The following is a 17,981-nucleotide window of genomic DNA, read 5'->3' on the forward strand; positions in this document are numbered from 1 at the left end:
ATTATGTTGCTTTTCGCTCATTTCATCTCTCAGATTCTTCTTCTGTTGTCACCTAAATGCGTTTTTTTTTTCTTCTCCTATTTTCGGAGTCGATATCTCATTCAGACCTGTGAGTGCGCGCGCGCCTCATCCATTATCGTTTCCAATAATTGATCACGTTTATTCGGTGATTAAACTGCAGATTTGGGGGGATGAAGAGCAGAGTGTGTGATGAATGTGTGTGTGTGTGTGTGTGTGTGTGTGTGTGTGTGTGTGACGTCTGCTTTTTTATTTTCATTTTTAGTGTATGAATTTATGTTAGTTGACATCATCTGACTCTGAGAAATGCAACATGGGAAATAAAACCTCCTCTCTCTCTCTCTTTCTCTCTCTCTCTCTCTCTCTCTCTCTCTCTCTCTCCCTCTATCTCTCTATCCCCCTCTATCTCTCTCTCCCTTGAGTCTTTGTTCCAGCCCCTGCTTGGTCACTTTAGGGTCACGCTGATGTCACCTGACCTTTGACCTCCTGATCATAGGTCGCTTGTAATATTGGTGATGCAATATCACCAATATCACCCCCCCCCCCCCCCTTCCCATGGAAGCTTTGGGTAAATAGCTGAAATGTAAATTCCATCATGTGAGGCCAAACTGTGACATACGTGTGACCTCTGAACTGTCGCGTATTTGCTTTGTCAAATCTGTATCTCTGTCATGTATGTAATAAAGATCATATGTCTATAAATACACATGTTTCAACCTTTTTCACTTCACTGATGTTAGTCTGCATTAGAATCTATGTCTCTGTGAGTTCAATTCATAAACCTTAGAGTTTGTAAGAATGTCAATCTTCTGCTCTCAGTAAGATAAGTGACAATGTAGGTGTACCTGGGGGGCCCCGGTGAAGCTGGGGGGCCCCGGTGAGGCTGAGGGCCCCCGGTGTAGCTGAGGGGAGCCCCTGCACTCAGTGTGTGAGAGCGCGGGCCAGATGGACGGACGCCACGTTCTGGCTGTAATGTTGCTGATCCCAGTCTTGTTTGTGCTGCGAGCAAAGTGCCTGCATGTGGAGGAGGAGGAGGAGAAGAGGAGCATCAGCTGAATGCAATAAATGCAAATGTCCTCCCATAGGTTTAATGTGGATGTTGGATCTGACTAAGAGCTTTAAATGGCTGAATTATAAACGTGCTTTACTGTAATGCAGGAAGCTCATTCTGCTCTCATATACTCTAAGTGGCTGTAAAGGCTGAATGTAAATCCCTCTTTACACTGCAGCGCTGGAGCCAAACAGAGACGGATCAGCTGCTGCAGCCCGAGTGTGTGTGAAGGGAATCCACCTCATGCTGGAGCCGTCGGCTGTCTGGACCCGAGGTGCTGCTGGACAGAGGATAAGCCACGCCCACTCATGTCATCACAGGTCCCTAGTCGTTATTTCTGCTCTCACATGGAACCAACACATTTAAGAATGTTTAAGAACGTTTCAACGAGGAGGTTCAGGAGCCAAAACAATAAACAGATTTTTGGGAGAAAAGCCAGAAAGGTAGCAGTTCTGTGTTTATGGACATGAGACTGATCTGCAAATGTCAAAGCAAAGGCCTGACATGTTGAGGCATCACAGCAGAATGACCCAGGCCCGCTGGTTCTGCTCTGGTTTGGACCTGGTTCTGGTTCTGAACCATCACAGCAGCAGGATGAGTGAGTGGAAACATAGAGGAGTTCTTCCCTGATATCATCTGAAGAGAATAGATCCTGTTGCCACACACACACATACACACACGCTTTAATATTTAAAACATTCTCACTCATCACCACTGAACTCCTTGAAAAAGTGAAATTCCATTCTAAAAAAGGGATTTCCTATTTTATGATGATATGGTTGAGGAGCAGCAGCATCACGGAGGAACCGAGGACAGATCCGCGTCCCGGGGCCCTGCTGCAGTCCGGGGCCTCGCAGCTCGGGTGTCAGTCTGCCTTCTCGGGTGTTGCAGCCACAGAAGGTGAACTCTCACCCCGACCTCCAAAAGGACCTTTTATTTTCGCTCTGTAGCCGTTGACCATTTTTTTCCTGCAGCTACTCGCCATCATGCGCGCCTCTCTCCGTGCAGGCTGCGCACAGGCAGGCAGGCAGGCAGGCAGGCAGGGCGGATCGATAGGGCAGCATCTGCTCCGGGAAGCCGCCGGTCCCACACCGCGCACCGCTCCGCTCCTCCAAACGCCAGAACTGCTCATCTCTGAAAATTAAACTGACAGACTGATGTGATTAGTATGCGCGCTGCTGCTGCTGCTGTCTGTCTGCGAGGCCGCGCACAAGCACGCACACACACACACACACACACACACACACACACACACACACACACACAAACACACACACGCAGAAGAGATGTATATATGCGCACACACGCATTTTTCACACGTACACATTTCATTAAAACACAGACACACACACACACACACACACACACACACGCTGGACCCCCAAACAAGCACAACACAGAGCGCGCGCGCTCACAGAGTTGATTATCAAACACGTAAATAACAGAAAGGATCACATCAATTAAACGTGCACATATTACACATGCACGCGCACAAACACACGCACGGGCCACACGTGTTTGAGTCTGAATAAACACGTAAACAGGCGCGTGCACACACATATGCGCACTAATTGTGTGTGTGTGTGTGTGTGTCCATAACATGAAGGCCCAAAATCAGATGCACAATCTGACGGTGAACACAACACACACACACACACACACACACACACACACACACACACACACACACACACACACACACACACACACAGACCCACACACAGTAGATTTATAACCTTTAATGCGCGCGTGCATGAACTCGTGTCATTGCGGTATCAGTCCGTGCGCGTATGTTTGGATGGACACGTCCGCTCCCTCGTGCACGCGCTCACGCACACACTCCCGCCGCAGAGGCCTGGGGGTCGAGGGTCTCGTGGAGAGAAAAGGGTCGCATTGATCCCTGAAGTGTCGCGGCGCTGAGTGCTGATTAAGCGGCGCGGCACTCGCTCACTTGACGGCGTTTAATCCTGAAAGGCGCCGTTTACATTCAACAAGACGAACAACACGGAGCCCCGCGTGCCGGTGTGAGGACGGACTTGGCGGAGGAACCATGGATTTTCCTCCTGGAGTCAATAAGTCAGCGAGGCGGTCCTCATAATTGCATATTCACCATTAATGCACTTTTCATGATCCCGGGCCTCGCGCCGAAAACACACACACACACACACACACACACACACACACACACACACACACACACACACACACACACACACACACACACACTCACACACACTCACACACTCACACACACACTAACAAGGCGGAGTGTAAAATGGTGAAAAGGAAAGGAATGAAATAACGAAATAAATATGAGCTCCGCGTTTCGAGCAGAGCAGATAACAGCAGCGTGTGTGTGTGTGTGTGCGTGTGTGTGCGTGTGTGTGTGTAGTGTGTAAATCCATTGATCAGCACAATGACCAGGATGTGCGCGCATAATTCATAAGTTGCGCATGTAATCAGCCGAATGAGGTTTAACCTGTGGGGTTATGAGAAAGGGAGCATCTCCTCCATCAGCCCCCCCGGAGAGAAAGGGTTAATTGGAGTAGGAATTTCATTGCACATCTGTCAGATTTTAAGGCCGTGACGCACTGAAAGCAGGGAGTCAATGTGAGCAGGAGGGAGGGAGGGTGTGTGTGTGTGTGTGTGTGTGTGTGTGTGTGTGCGGGGGCTGAGGGAGGGGGGCGGGGGGGGGGGGGGGGAGCAGGGGGGAAAGAGGAGGAGGAGGAGGAGAAAGAGTTGGTGCTGGGATCGATGAAGTGGCAGGCAGAGGCAAGAAGGAGAAGAGGAGGAGGAGGAGGAGGAAAATCTCACGAGATAATGAAAGAAGAAGAGGAGAGCTGCTAGAGTAGAGAGCGAAGAAAAGAGAAAAGAAGGCGAGGAGGGACCCGGAGATATTTGGGACTGGAGACAAAGACTGGAAAAGGAAAAAAGCGGAGCGTGTGTGTGGAGAGAGAGAGAGAGAGAGAGAGAGAGAGAGAGAGAGAGAGAGAGAGAGAGAGAGAGAGAGAGAGAGACAGAGGGGTCTGCGTGATTGTTTGTGCCGTGCTGTGGGTGAATGTAGCACCCTGGGGCGCATCGGACCAATTGTGTGAATCCGTGCAGGCAGCTGAGCGACACAATCGGAGCGATGCACCGGACGGACAACAGCCGCGGACACGCAGCCAGACGCGGAGAATAAAAAAGGTAAGACTCGACCGCGACGCATCCAGCCAACACGCCGAGTGTCCGCGTCCACGTCCCACTTGGTCCACGCTTCACGCGGATCCCCGGCGTGTAAATGTGTTCACTTGTATTCACAACTTTGCTGTAGAATTAAATAATCGCGTTTTCCGCGCTGAGGTTTGCGTGTAAGTGCGCAGAAACAGCGATTTCCCCACGAATCGTTGGCGGAAAACGGGCGGAAAACGCGCGTCAGTGTTCGGACGCGCCTGTGATTGTGACTGTGTGTGTGTGTGTGTGTGTGTGTGTGTGTGTTTGGGATGCATGCGTGTAAATCCCGCACAGACGAGCCGCTTCATTTGTGTGTGGTGGTGAAAGTTGCGGCGCAGCGCAGTGAACGCAGCGTGTTTCTGTCTCCCGCAGGCACAAAGCTTCTGCCGAGGAGCTGCTGAGCACCAAAGAGGCGACAGGAGAGCACAGCGCCGACGCACAAATGAGACACACATTCCCGTTGTAAAGCTCCGACGCCGCCGCCGCACACCGCTTTTCCTGGAGTTTGAGGAGAGTTTGAAGACAGTACTTAACGTTATCAGATAATTAATTAGACACCCCATAAGCCCGGAAATCAATTAATTCACAAATCAATAAATCCATAGTCTGGTGTAACAAGAGAGCTTCAGCCTGTGAGCTCGCTGCTCCACAACAACAACAAGAGAAGAGAAGAGAAGAGAAGAAGAGCCGAGCCGAGCAGCAACAACCTGAGGCCACAAACACAGGCAGGCTTTGATTTCTGAGGCGATCTGAAGATGGACGGGGGTCTGGAGATGTCCCTCCACAGCCACGCCGAGCTGGCCCACAGCCAGGACGGCAGGGCCATGCTGCACTCCCGGGACCTCTCCGCCGCCTTCCCCAGGCCCTCCCTGGGGGGCCACGCCATGACCCTGGAGCCCGAGCCGCGTCCGCCGGGCTTCGACCACTCCATGTCGGCCCTGGGCTACAGCGGCGACTCCCCGTCGGGCTCGGGCAGCACCTACACCACCCTGACCCCCCTGCAGCCCTTCGACGACAAGTTCCACCACCACCACCACCACCATCACCCCTGCCTGCCCGTCAGCAACGTCATCGGCAGCTTCACCCTCATGCGTGAGGACAGAGGCCTGGGAGGGAACTTCTACAACCCCTACGGCAAAGACCTGGCCATGGCCCAGAGTCTGTCCCCGCCCACCACCGGCGCCGGCCTGGGCTCCTCCATGCACGGCTACGGCAGCCTGGGCAACAGCCCCAACGCCGGCGGCGGCCAGATGCTCCACGGCGGCTACGACGTCCACGGGGGGAACCTCTTCTGCCGGACCGCGGATTTCGGCCGGGAGATGTCGCCGCCGGGCCTGGGAGGAGGCGACGTATCCGTGGGCCACCAGCTGAACAAAATGGAGGCCCACCAGCACGCCCCGGGTCACCACGCTCACATCTACAGCCAGCACTACCAGCCCCACCATCACCCCAGCCAGCAAGCCTCCAAGATGGTGGAGCACCTGCACTCCTCCTCCTCCGCCTCGTCCTCGCCCGGAGAGGGCATGCTGGCCGGCTCGCAGGGCGGCGGCGGGGGAGGTGGCGGCGGCGGAGAGGAGATCAACACCCGAGACGTGGCCCAGAGGATCATCACCGAGCTGAAGAGGTACAGCATCCCCCAGGCCATCTTCGCTGAGAGGGTCCTGTGTAGGTCACAGGGCACGCTGTCTGACCTCCTGAGGAACCCCAAGCCCTGGGGCAAGCTCAAGTCCGGCCGCGAGACCTTTAAGAGGATGTCCCGCTGGCTGCAGGAGCCCGAGTTTCAAAGGATGGCCTCGCTTCGGCTGGAGGGTAAGTTCTGCTTTCTGCACTCTGTCTGCTTCTCACATGTATGGCACTCACACACACACACACACACACACACACACACACACCACAACAAACACACACACACACACACACACACTCTCTCTATCTCTCTCTCTCTCTTTCTCTCGCCGTGTTTTCCCCAAACGCCCAAATTTCTCCTCTCCAGCACTCAGTATGCTGCTCAGGCTGAGACACGAGGAAAAGCAGAGGCATCATAGCCATGTTTCCCTGTTTCCCTTCCTGGTGCCAGGAAATGTGCTGTGTGTGTGTGTGTGCGTGTGTGTGTGTGTGTGTGTGTGTGTGTGTGTGTGTGTGTGTGTCCATTGTCTCAGCAGCTCAGATAATAAGAGCTCAGCGGTGCGTCGGGGGCAGTTTGCGTAAGAGGAGGCCATATGTGCCGTCCCTTTGTTTACGTGGCTCCTAAGCAGCTCCTATTGATCCGTACAGTAGCTACAATCAGAGAAGCCGCAGACATTTGCCCTCCTCTCAAACCAACCGTGAAGATCAGAGCCAGCCAGCGGCGCCTGGCAGCTTAATCGCAGCCGCCGCCGCCGCCGCCGCCGCCGAGTCCACAAAATCATTTGTGCAGATATGCCATTCTGGAGCGATTGATTAATTCTAACAGTGATTTATATCAATGTGGCACGCGGAAGTGGACTTGGCACGGCGGTGATGCAAATGAGACTTGAGCGTTTGCCAGGCGTCCTTTATCAACGTCTTCACGCCGGCGATTACGGCCGGGGCCGCGTGCAAACGGTGGAGGATTCACCTGGAGATCTGTGAGATTCTTCATACTGAGTGTAAACAATGGAGGGGGGGGGGGGCAGGTTAACAGGGCCGCACTCAGGGACCAGGGGGGGGCCCACGGGGGCAGACTCAGGGACCAGGGCCCGGTTTCTAACCTCAGTGTGAAACATTAGAGAGCAGCACAGATGAAACAGCAACAATCTGTGCTCCAATCTGCTCTGTGAGGCTGGAGGAAATTTCCCAGAATGCTCGAGTGATGTTGTTGATGCGTGCGAGGTAAAATCAATGATCCAGATTCACAAGCTCCAATATTAAAACGCAGGATTTCAACCTGCTGCGGCTTCAACAGAGGAGAATTAAATATAAATGCTGATTGTTCTTTGATGCTATTTTACTTTAGATTCCATTTTTTCCATAAACGGAATTATCTTGAAAATGTTCCAGTTTTGTCTCCGTTCTCACATCGGGGCCAGTTTAAAATAAAAGACATAAATTACAATTAAAGACTCATTTATAGACGTTATCTCATCTGAATCCTGTTGTCTGGTTGATCCATAAACATGGAGATCAAAGCTGGTAAAGCTGTGTGAGGCCGTTTGTCCCCATCAGGCTGCATTTCCTGTTCCAATCATTTCCAGTCTTCCTGCTCAACCCGTCTCATTCCCATGGTTTCTCCTTAAGCGTCAGAACTAAACGAGGTCATGTTTGTTATCGTTCCCGTCACCGGCCTCGGCCTCTGCTTCGGCGTGGCGTCCATGCAGATCTCAGGGAGTAGAGCTCTCTCTCTCTCTCTCTCTCTCTCTCTCTCGCTCTCTCTCTGTGGCTCGTCTCTCCGGCTCGTCTCTCTCTCTGTGTAACGGGCAGCTTGACATGTGATATTCTTGTGGGATGGTGAAGAGGAGACGAGGCCGAGCTGCACTGTTGTCCCTCCACAGGGACCGGGACCCATCTGATACACGCTGCACAGAAAGAGATCCAAGTGAACACAGTAACATGAGCCCGGCACAGACGCGTGTGTGCGCGTGTGTGTGTGTGTGTGTGTGTGTGTGTGTGCGTGTGCGTGCTCACTGCGGGGGGCTGTGAGCAGGACGTGTGTGTGAGCCTGCACAGTTGATCACTGCGTTTCGCTCCCTGTCAGCAGCTCAACTGATTAAGCTCAACAACACAATAGGGTTCATAGGTAATGATTGTGCACTCTTGCAATCCCCTCACAATTATTGATCTTTGATTGTTGGTCTGTGGCTGCACATGTGTACTTCCTCCTCTCACAAACTGTTACAGCAATCACACACTAACTGCTTATCAGAGGAGGAATTATCTCTGGTGTGTATGTCTGTCATTTAAAAAGATTAATCTAATCCTAAACACACTGTATGCAACTGAGCTATTCACACACACACACACACACACACACACACACTGACACACACTGACACACACCTCGTCTCGGTCATGATGAGATTTTCCTTTGTTCCTTTGAGCAGCTCCTCTCGCTGGATCGTTCCGTCTCGCTCGTTTGTTTCTTTGTTTCTTTACAAACACAAACATTATTTTAACAAGCCGGCGCCGCTCAAACCCCAGCAGCCGATCAATCACACTCATCAAAAATTAAAGGCTCTTACGCGGAGAGGAGCCGTCGCCAACGTGCTGCTGCTGTTTGACAACGCTGCTCTGGCTCACACACACACACACACACACACACTCTGAAATTGCATATTTAGTTCTTGGCAAAGCCACAATCTGGACAGCTCGGCACTTTTCTACATAACCTACTTTCAGAGGGGCTTGTTTTCCCCCCCTGGCCAACCCCCTTTTGTTTAATTACAAGCCTGTATTGATTTCCATGGGAAAGAGCAGCACGCCTTGCCCACACACACCTCGGCCGCATCGGCAAATCGAGACTGGAATTAGAATGCGCGGCGCCGCGTGCTCGGGCTCTGAAGACGGCTGGAGTGCTCTCTGCTTCACGCCTTAAGTTTGAAGATGATCCTCCTTAATGCAGCACTTTTTTAAACACACACACACACACACACACACACACGCACACAGACAGGGCCGCTCGCTCTGCGCTCCGGCGGTGTCGGCTGGTGTGTGTGTGTGTCTGCACAGGCCCGGCCGTCGTTATGAGGACGGAGCCGCTGCCATCTTTGTGTTTAATCGTCTTTCTGTGGAGACGTTAGCAGACACGCTAACGTGGAGGAGGTGATCCTCGCCTTTATCCGCAGTATCTCCCGTGTGTGTGTGTGTGTGTGTGTGTGGATTACTGCACTGTATATGAGATGCAACCTCAGGCTGTGGAGGAGGCAATCAGGATTTAGTCAGAGCAGGAGGCACAGGCCGAGTGGAGGACGGGATCAGAGCCTGCAACTTTAAAGATGATGGCTGCAGCTCTTGACTAAAGGTCTAAATGAATCAGAAAGGTCAGTGCGGTTTACGTGTGGGCTCAAACGCCACCCCCACCCCCACCCCCACCCTCATGAAAGCCACAAAGCCCCGTCCGTCCCTGCGTACAGTCCACTCGGATTGCCGGGCTCAAAGGTCACAGCTGATTCCATCTGCATATCAGGGGAGCGCAAACACGCCGACGTGGCCTCGTCGAAGAAACAAACGGCGCGGTCGGCTTTTTTTTGTTGTTGTTTTTTTAAAAAGAAATCATTGTTATCTTGTTGCAGCTCCCCCCACTCTGCGGCGCTGAAGGGGTTAACCAGCCTCTGTGGGTCGAGGAGTCTGAGCTGCACAGATTTAATCAATAATTTCTATCAGCCCCTGGCCCAAGAAATCAGCAGGGGGTGGGCTGGGGCTGGAGGGGTGGGGTGGGGTGGGGTTAGAGAGAGGGGGGGTGCAGGGGGGGCAGGGGGGCGGAGCAGAGGGGGTGGGTGGGGGCTGAGGGCCGGGGGGTAGGGAAAGGGCTTTCCATCACGTTTCAGCAACACGAGACAGCGGCATACATCATGATTAGGGGCCGTTCCCACGATCATAAGAAGCCTATAGGGGGACGTTTACGGAGAGGAGCGAGTTATAGCATGCTAATGCTAATCTGAGCCTTTACACATGATTACAGCATAAGGAAGCATTTACTTAATGGCCGCGTTACGAGCCTCGTTCGGGGAGAGAGAGAGAGAGAGAGAGAGAGAGAGAGAGAGAGAGAGAGAGAGAGAGAGAGAGAGATGGAGGGAGGGAGGGAGGGGGAGAGCGCTGGGACGGCCCCGCTCCTCCCACTGGTCATAAATCGACGAGAGGAGCGGAGTAGCCGTCGCTAATGTGTCGTTTCTTTGATTGGTACATCGAGCGTAGAGGGAACACAGAGCGGTACAACGCTGGAACCTGTGCCGCTCCATCACAGCCAGCTAGCATGACGAGCTAACGGAGAAAATCCCTCCAACAAACTCATTAAGAAAAAATCTTCAGAAAACTAATCAAAACACAAAAATATTCCAGTATGAAGTGAAAAAAATCTGCAAAACGAGAAAATAACAAAATAAGTAAATGAGTTTGATTGAGGCTAACAGGAAAAGCTAAGCTAACAACTAAACAGCAGCTGAGTTTAACGCAGAGAAACCGGTTCAGACCAGTTTAGATTCATCAAAGTTCACCTCACAGATGCTTCAAACTCCATCCTGGTCCTTTAATGAAGCTCCTTCTCTAAAGTGAAGTCCACCGGCAGCCATTTTAAGGCCTTCATGGTCCACAGAGCGACTGAGCTGCCATCAAACCCCTGAATGAAGCTGAAGATGAAGATGAAGATCAGATCTGTTCCTCTCCTCGTTGTTGCTCTCCTGAACATCCACACACTGGGACGGAGGAAAGAAACCAAAAGAAGGAATTTATTTGCCTGGTAGTTTATTGACGATCTTCTGCAGCTCAGGTTTTAATGAGACGCAGCTCGATAACTCTCAGAAATGCAAACGAGCTGTGAGACGCCATGAAGCTAACGGGCCCGTAATCTGGCTGACACCGAGTCAAACACGTCCTCAGATAACGAGGAAGAGGAGGAGGAGGACCAGCAGAGACTCGGCACAGCACCACAGAAGAAGAAGAAGAGTGTTTGGGCCTCCAGTGACCCAAAGTGAAAACAATGAGAAGAAGAAGAGGAAAGAAGAATGTTACCAAAATGAAATCCATAAAATGTGGAAAAAAATCATAAATTCATGAAACTTCAGTTCAGTTATTAAACAAAAACTAGCTCAGTGAATAAACATGCGTGTTTACGTTTGCTGGAGTAAACAAACATCAGCAGAACAACTTTGACTCTAAATGAGGTCGCTTTACATTTGAACCCAGTTTGACTGTGAGCTTCTTCATCCCGGCTCACACGCTCCACGTTCAGACGCTCCACTGGACGTCAAAGCAATCCAGCGTCCATCAATTGTTGAAGACGTCGGTGAGGTCGCCATTTCCTCTGGAGCGGCCGGGCCAATCAGAGGCACCGGGGGTTGTTCGCCGTGTGTGTGTGTGTGCGTGCGTGTGTGTGTGTGTGTGTGTGTGTGTGTGTGTGTGCGTGTGTGTGTGCGTCGGCGGTACAGTAAACATCAGCAGCCCTCAGTGTGTGAGATGGTTCTCAATGGGGAGATGTAAGCCAATCAATTGAACGTGTCAGTGCTGCTCTGAGACCCGAGAGGAGCCACTCTGCTGTATATACTGCCTGTGTGTGTGTGTGTGTGTGTGTGTGTGTGTGGGGAGTTCACATAAAGCTGAGATCTCATTTTATCGAGTCACTTTAAAATAAGTGGAAGAAAAGATGAATCTGACCCGTTTACAATCCAGATCAGCTGCTTTGGAGAGATTTCCAGGATCAAGTGTCATTTCATGAGTTTAGCTCTCATTTCAGGACCCAGATGCTCATTTACACTAAAGTCATGGATCAGACCCACATCCATCCCTCTATTCTAAATAAGACAAACGTGATGTTTTTGCTGCAATTTTTGCTGTTTTGATGCTAAAATGTCCCAGATTTCATGAGGCTCATTATTTAGCAGACATCACTGCGCATTAAAACGTTCCAATTAAAACCAAAAATAATGCAAATATGAAGATGTGAATGATTTTGATCTGAAAATAGCCCGACTCCTGATGTTTCAGCTCAGATCAGCTCGTTTCTCTGATTGAACTGAAACATCTGAAACATCCATGGCTTCTCTGGCTTCTGCTCCTTTTTCTGTCTTACTTCACGATGCAGACGCTCATTTCTGGCAAATTCTCCACTTGTTTGTCTAAAAATAAGTCCAAATCTGACTCCATCAGATCCATATCCTGCAGCTCAACATTCAAAGTCTTCACAAATGCTGCTGCTGTGCCAAAAATATGCAAGAATCCCGTGTGAGAGATCATTTTATCATGGTGAAGAAGAAGAGGAGCAGAAATGTCACTAAGGAATTATTCTAACAAGAAAAGCAAAGATTTCAAATGAATGACATCATTTTACTGTTAAATTTATTTTATTTACTTTATTTATTCAGTCTGATTTCAGTGCAGCTGTTTTTAGCTTTAGTTCTCTTTGTTCTCCTTCATCTTCTTCATCTTCATCACTCAATTTTCAAGCAAATTCTTAAAATAAATTAATTTTGATTTTGACCAAATTTTTCATTTGTTTTTTCGAAAACAAGATGAAATGAAAATCTCTGGATCAGATTGATATTTTTGCTGTTTTTCAAGCTTAAAATCACCAAGAATTCAGTGTGAGAGCCGATCAATGATGAAAGCTGTCATTGATAAATGTGATTTAAAATCTGCAAGTCTTTTAAAAAGTCATTTCTGTCACTCTTACATTTCTCTCTCCATGTTTGGAGCTCAAACTCTCTGAAATGTCAGAGCATATCCAATCATTCGCTCCAGAGTCCAAAGCGTCGGAGTGAAAATCTCTCATTTGAGCGTTTCAGACTTTATTCCTCCGTCAGATTAAGAAGTGAAATGTGCAAACAGAGTGCAGCTTCGTTTCCACTCCACAGACTCTGCCAGTAATAAAAGCCCAGTATTGGCGCCAATACATCAGCCCAGCACGTACGTGTGTGTGTGTGTGTGTGTGTGTACACCAGTGCTTACACTTACAAACACATTTGATACCATCAGCAAAACAGTCCCTGCTGATTGAAACCTCTTTAAAGTGCATTTAGGTAATTGCACGACTCGCCCAAATATGTTTTAGTCCACTTAAGGCTTCTAAACACCGCGGGCAGTGCCGAGTCTGCTTGTTTCACTCACCCCTGACGTAACCTCGCTTTAATAGAAAATAAATTAGTTCCCCCTAAAGTGATTATTACTCACTCACTGCCGCCACATGTAAATGACTTTTATGAGAAACTAATGATGTTGAAGTGTCCTGCAAGGCAAGAGGAAGAGGGGAAGAGGAAGGAGATGGACAGAGAGGGGGAGGGGGGAGGGGGGAGGGGGGTCCTGCAGAGGTCGGTGTTGTGTTTCCTGTAAATACAGAACCACAGCATGTTGGAGGTTCAGCGTTGGATATGCAGAGGAGCTGCAGCCTGAATACTGAAGGCTGAGTCTGATTCTAAAATGGATCTGAGCTCAAGCCTCAGCCCTCCCTAACACACCCACACACACACACACACTCTCATATTTTCACTCCTCAGACTCGTGTTGAGGGATTATTGATCATGTATTTGGTCGGCGGCTGCAGCGGTGTTTAACCTGTGAGACCTGCAGTTTCTGAGCTACGCCGCCGTCGTGGGATTAAATAAAAATGACCAGACGACTTAATCATCGCTGCCTCATAGAGAAGAAGGGAGGAGAAAAGTTTGATTTGAGCCCAAGTTTGATACTAAAACAATTCAGGCAGAAATAATGAGCAGGTTCACCCTCAGAGGGGAAATCACTGAGGCATGCTGGGACAGAAACATGAGGTCAGCTGGGAGGAGGAGGAGGAGGATGAGGATGAGGAGGATGAGGAGGATGTTTTATTTGTCTCATGCACAGATTGTCTTATAGAATTGATTGCATCACAGCTGTGAGCTCGTTGTTCAGTTCGGACGTTAATCATGGAAAAATGTGAAAACATGAAAATCTAAAGAAATGTGGCAAACTGAATCTTTCCTTTCAATCACTTTACTACACTGTGTGTGTGTGTGTGTGTGTGTGTGTGTGTGTGTGTGTGAGCCAGGTCTTTGTATGGGCTCTAGATTGTGGACTGCAGCTTAATGGAAGCAGCAGCTCCATCCTGGATGCTGTTATCTGCTCTAACATGCGATGGGAGGAACATCTTGATTCCTTTGCAGCCAGACAAGCTGCTGATTCATCTCTTTTAACTAATCAAAGTTGCTTAGCTAATCTGTTTTCTCTCTACAAATCCACTTTCTCTCAGCTTAATCCATTTGTCCTAGTTAGCCGGCCGGCCTGCTCGCTAACTCATTTCCACTTCCATCTTTTATTCTTCTGCCTCCAGCCTGCAAGCGGAAGGAGCAGGAGCAGAGCAAGCTGGAGCGCAACCAGGGCCCCAAGCGCACCAGGCTGGTGTTCACCGACCTGCAGCGCCGCACGCTCTTGGCCATCTTCAGGGAGAACCACCGCCCCACCAAGGACCTGCAGGTCACCATCTCGCAGCAGCTGGGCCTGGAGCTGTCCACTGTCAGCAACTTCTTCATGAACGCCCGCCGACGCAACCTCAACAAGTGGGCGGACGAGGGCCGCCCGTCCTCCACGGGCTCCTCGGGCTCCAGCGTCTCCTCCTCCGCGGTGTCCTGCAGCACGGCGTGATGCCAAGGAGGGCGCCGAAGGAGCAAGGGGGCACATAGACTGGTCTGGGCAGGGATCAGCCGTAATAAATGTCCTCCTCGTTATCAGAAGGAGCGACGGAGCCGGCGAATATAGATGTTTTTATGAAGAATCTTGAAGCATTTTCCAAACCAAAGTCGATCGCCCCCTTGAAATGGAAAGGGGGCGAAACCCAGAGTGATATGAGGGCAGGACGTGAGGTCCCGCTTTGTATAGTCAAGGGTGCGAAGTTGATTTGAGTCGCGCCCTTACATAGACGCCATCTCATTGCATTATTTTGATTATGTAGATTAGAGATAATGAGGGTATTACAAATCAGGAGGAAGAGTATTTTGGTGTACCTTCAAATTTAGAGTCATCTCTCCAAACGTGAAGAATCAAGAGGTGCCGCTGGCTCACTTCTGGAGAGCTCCATTGTGTAACTTCTTAATCAAAAGTGTTCGCCATCATCTAAAGACGTTAATCCACAAACGTTCCCGCCCGATTTTCTCTGAAGAATCAAAGTGAAAAAGAGGAAAAGTGGCTTTTTTTTAACACGACGTCCTGTTTTTTCTCGAGAATCTACTGTTTTTTCCCCTTTTCTTAGCATGTGTTTCCATGGTGATGGTTCTTAGGACTACACATTGTTCTGCGATCGGAGCCTGAAATTTACCACCAACAGGAAGCTTGACTGCTCTTTCCAGATTTTTGTTATTGTTGTTTTTTTGTTTTGTTGCGACGACGGTTCCTGCCTTGAATGAATCAGAGTTTTCGAGGAAGGGAACCGCCGCTCGTCTCGCCGAACACGCCAGGACAGAATCAATACACGCCAGCGGGACGCAGCAATGGACTCGCCGCCGCCGCCGCCTCCGCCGTCCCGCTTTAAGACTCGGACGGAGCTTCCAGACCAAAGCTCCACAGCCATTTGTTGACTCAAAAACAGCAAAAAACACAAAGAAACCGTGAAGAAGAACCTTTGAAAGCGAAGCGTCCAGAGGAGAGACGAGCGCCCGACACAATGTATAGTGACGTTGACCTATTCTGCATTTCAACACCTCGGCTGTTCACACCTCTGCTCCATTACGTTTTTTTTTACAGATATCTAGAAAAATGGAGGAATGTGATTCTTTCAGCTCTTTTGTACAGATTTCAAGCACATGGCTCTATTTATAGACACGCGTGGGCCGCCGGGGCAGCTGCTCCGGCCCCGCCCACGTACAAGGTCATTTTTGGTCCACAAAGGAAACGGCTTTAACGCGCCTCCTTATAGCCAATAGTTCAATCGGAGCGAGAAGGTTTCAAATGCAATTAACTGATCTGATCGACTTATTTATTACTGCATTTGCGTATTTATTGTTTTGTCCTTTTTCCTTTCTTCTCTCTATTTATTTGGTTATTTATTTATGCTATCTATATACTGTAAGTATTTATTTAACGATGCTCTGTATGTCTGTGTGAAACTCAAGACTTTTTCTGATGGGCACTTTTAGCTGTAGAATCCCATCATAATACCAAAGATGAACATTGTCCTCCCTGAATGTACGGCCTAAACCCCTGCGTCTGCACCCGTGACCCCCCCGACCCTGACCCAAGCCCCGCCCCGCCCCGCCACTCAGTGACGTTACGTATCTTCATCCTTGTGGCCTGGCTTTTGTTTTTCGTAGGTTAATGGGGATTTCTTCACTCTTGCAAATGTCTCAACTCTTAACGCCAAGGCCAAAGCTTGTTTGAATGTTGTGGTAATAATAATAATCAATAATAATATTATTATATCAGTAATAATAATGATAACAATGTGACATCCCATAGGTTCACAGGTTGCTTGTAAAGTTGTGCTGCAGAGTGTGCAGAACGTCTGAAGGCCTTACGAGTCCGAGTCCTTCAGGGTCACGTGCTAACACGCGTGCGGTGCATCTGCCTGGGTACTGCATGGTCGTGAACCCCCCTCCCCTCCAAACCCAGTGCGGCACAGAGGCTCCTGTCTACGTCCAACTCCGTGTGACCACCGTCCTCCACATGCCAAGGCCTTCTGCCAGTTGTCTCAGTTCCACTGGGTTGTTATGGGTACGTTGCTCGTCTTCTAAGGGTTTCCGGTTCGAGAACTGGGTTTGTTCTCCATCTCCTAGGGTTCTTAGGGTTTTTTTCTGTCTTTCTGGGGCTTGTAGGGATTATTTCAGCTCTTCTAGGGTCCTTTTGGTTTCGTGTTGTGGTGATCTTAGCTTATCTTAGATCAGCTTTGTTCCTGGATTTCGAGGGTTGTTTCTCCTGCCGTTGTGGGTTTGTGTGGGTTTGTTTCTGGCCTTTCAGGTATCTTCAGTTTGGTCCTGGATTTTGGGGGCTCTCTGGGTTTAGGTCTTGGCTCTTCTTGGGGTCTGCTGTTCCTGGCCTTTAGTTTCATGATCCTGTGAAGATCTCTGGTTTGTTGGTCTTCGTTAGCCGGGTTTATTCTTGGTCTTGGAATTTTCCTCCCCGGTCTTTTGGGGATGATAGGGTTCCTTGCTGGTCTTCTGCGGTTATCTGAATGAATTCCAGCTCCTCTGGGAACCTTGGGTCGTCCTTGTAACTCATCCTTTTCTCACACCGGACTTTGACTGGCAGAAGTGATTCGATTTTGTCAGCTAGCTGATGCAAAAAAATCAGAAGAAATCACCTCAGATGTGAATCTCTGGCCCTGTGTGAGTGCTGGCAGAGACACAAGGTTAGCCTGACCATTCTCTGCCCTCTCTCTCTCTCTCCGCCTCTCTTCCTCCCTCTTTCTGTGTCTTTAACGTTGGAAGGGGCGGATTGCCGGGGCCCACTTCACAGCATGCACTTGAAAGACGGGCGGTCATGAAAGAGGCCATCGACTTTTTCGTGGACTTCAAAGGGGAGGATTTTTTCAACCCGTCTCCTCCCTGGATATCGGGTCTGGGGTCCCCTCTCGGCCAGACCTGTGGGCTTTAGGGGGCATTCAGAGGGGGCGGGGGGCGAGATCAGAGGGGCGGCTGAATCATCCAGAGTGAGGATGGTTGGTGCTGCTGATAGGAGGGGAGGGGGGGTTGAGGAACAGGAGGTGTTGGGAGTAGTGGGGCATGGAGGCGAATTAAACTTTAATGAGCAACAATTGTAAGCATGCTGAGAGCAGGGGAGGGGGGGGGCACACCGTTGACTTTGTACAGGGGGGTTAAAGAAATAGATAAAAGAGCTGGAAGGCTCCTCTGCCGACCCCTGCGCTACTGTCATGGTATCAAAGAGGAGGTGACACCTTTCAGGTTTCCCTTTGTCTCACGGACGGGGAGCCTAAGCTTTTTGTGTTGAGCCACCTTCTGCTCCGTGTCAAACAGGGAGGCTCATCCCTTTCTGTGGAGAAAGAGAAGGAGGAGGAGGAGGAGGGCTTCGGGTGGTGAATTCAGTCAGCTGCTGCAGGCGACCAGCCTCGCTGTTT

General features: G+C 50.0%; 1 protein-coding gene across 1 annotated transcript; it reads left to right on the forward strand.

Annotated features, from left to right (window-relative positions):
- Positions 1-5,037: 5,037 nt before the first annotated feature.
- onecutl (one cut domain, family member, like) lies at positions 5,038-14,560 on the forward strand. The gene is made up of 2 exons (XM_076140121.1): positions 5,038-6,091; positions 14,250-14,560. The coding sequence occupies exons 1-2, from the start codon at positions 5,038-5,040 to the stop codon at positions 14,558-14,560; spliced, it is 1,365 nt and encodes a 454-aa protein (XP_075996236.1).
- Positions 14,561-17,981: the final 3,421 nt, after the last annotated feature.

Source organism: Genypterus blacodes, unplaced genomic scaffold (assembly GCF_046128005.1).
Source record: "Genypterus blacodes isolate CSIRO-AG114 ecotype Tasmania unplaced genomic scaffold, CSIRO-AGI_Gbla_v1 ptg000516l_1, whole genome shotgun sequence".
NCBI lineage: Eukaryota > Metazoa > Chordata > Actinopteri > Ophidiiformes > Ophidiidae > Genypterus > Genypterus blacodes.

What these genes read in the sequence shown, in the direction of transcription:
- onecutl (XM_076140121.1), top strand. Translation starts at nt 5,038, where the DNA reads ATGGACGGGGGTCTGGAGATGTCCCTCCACAGCCACGCCGAGCTGGCC. An exon ending in GGCCTCGCTTCGGCTGGAGG is followed by an intron (nt 6,092 to 14,249) that starts GTAAGTTCTGCT and finishes TTCTGCCTCCAG; the next exon opens with CCTGCAAGCGGAAGGAGCAG.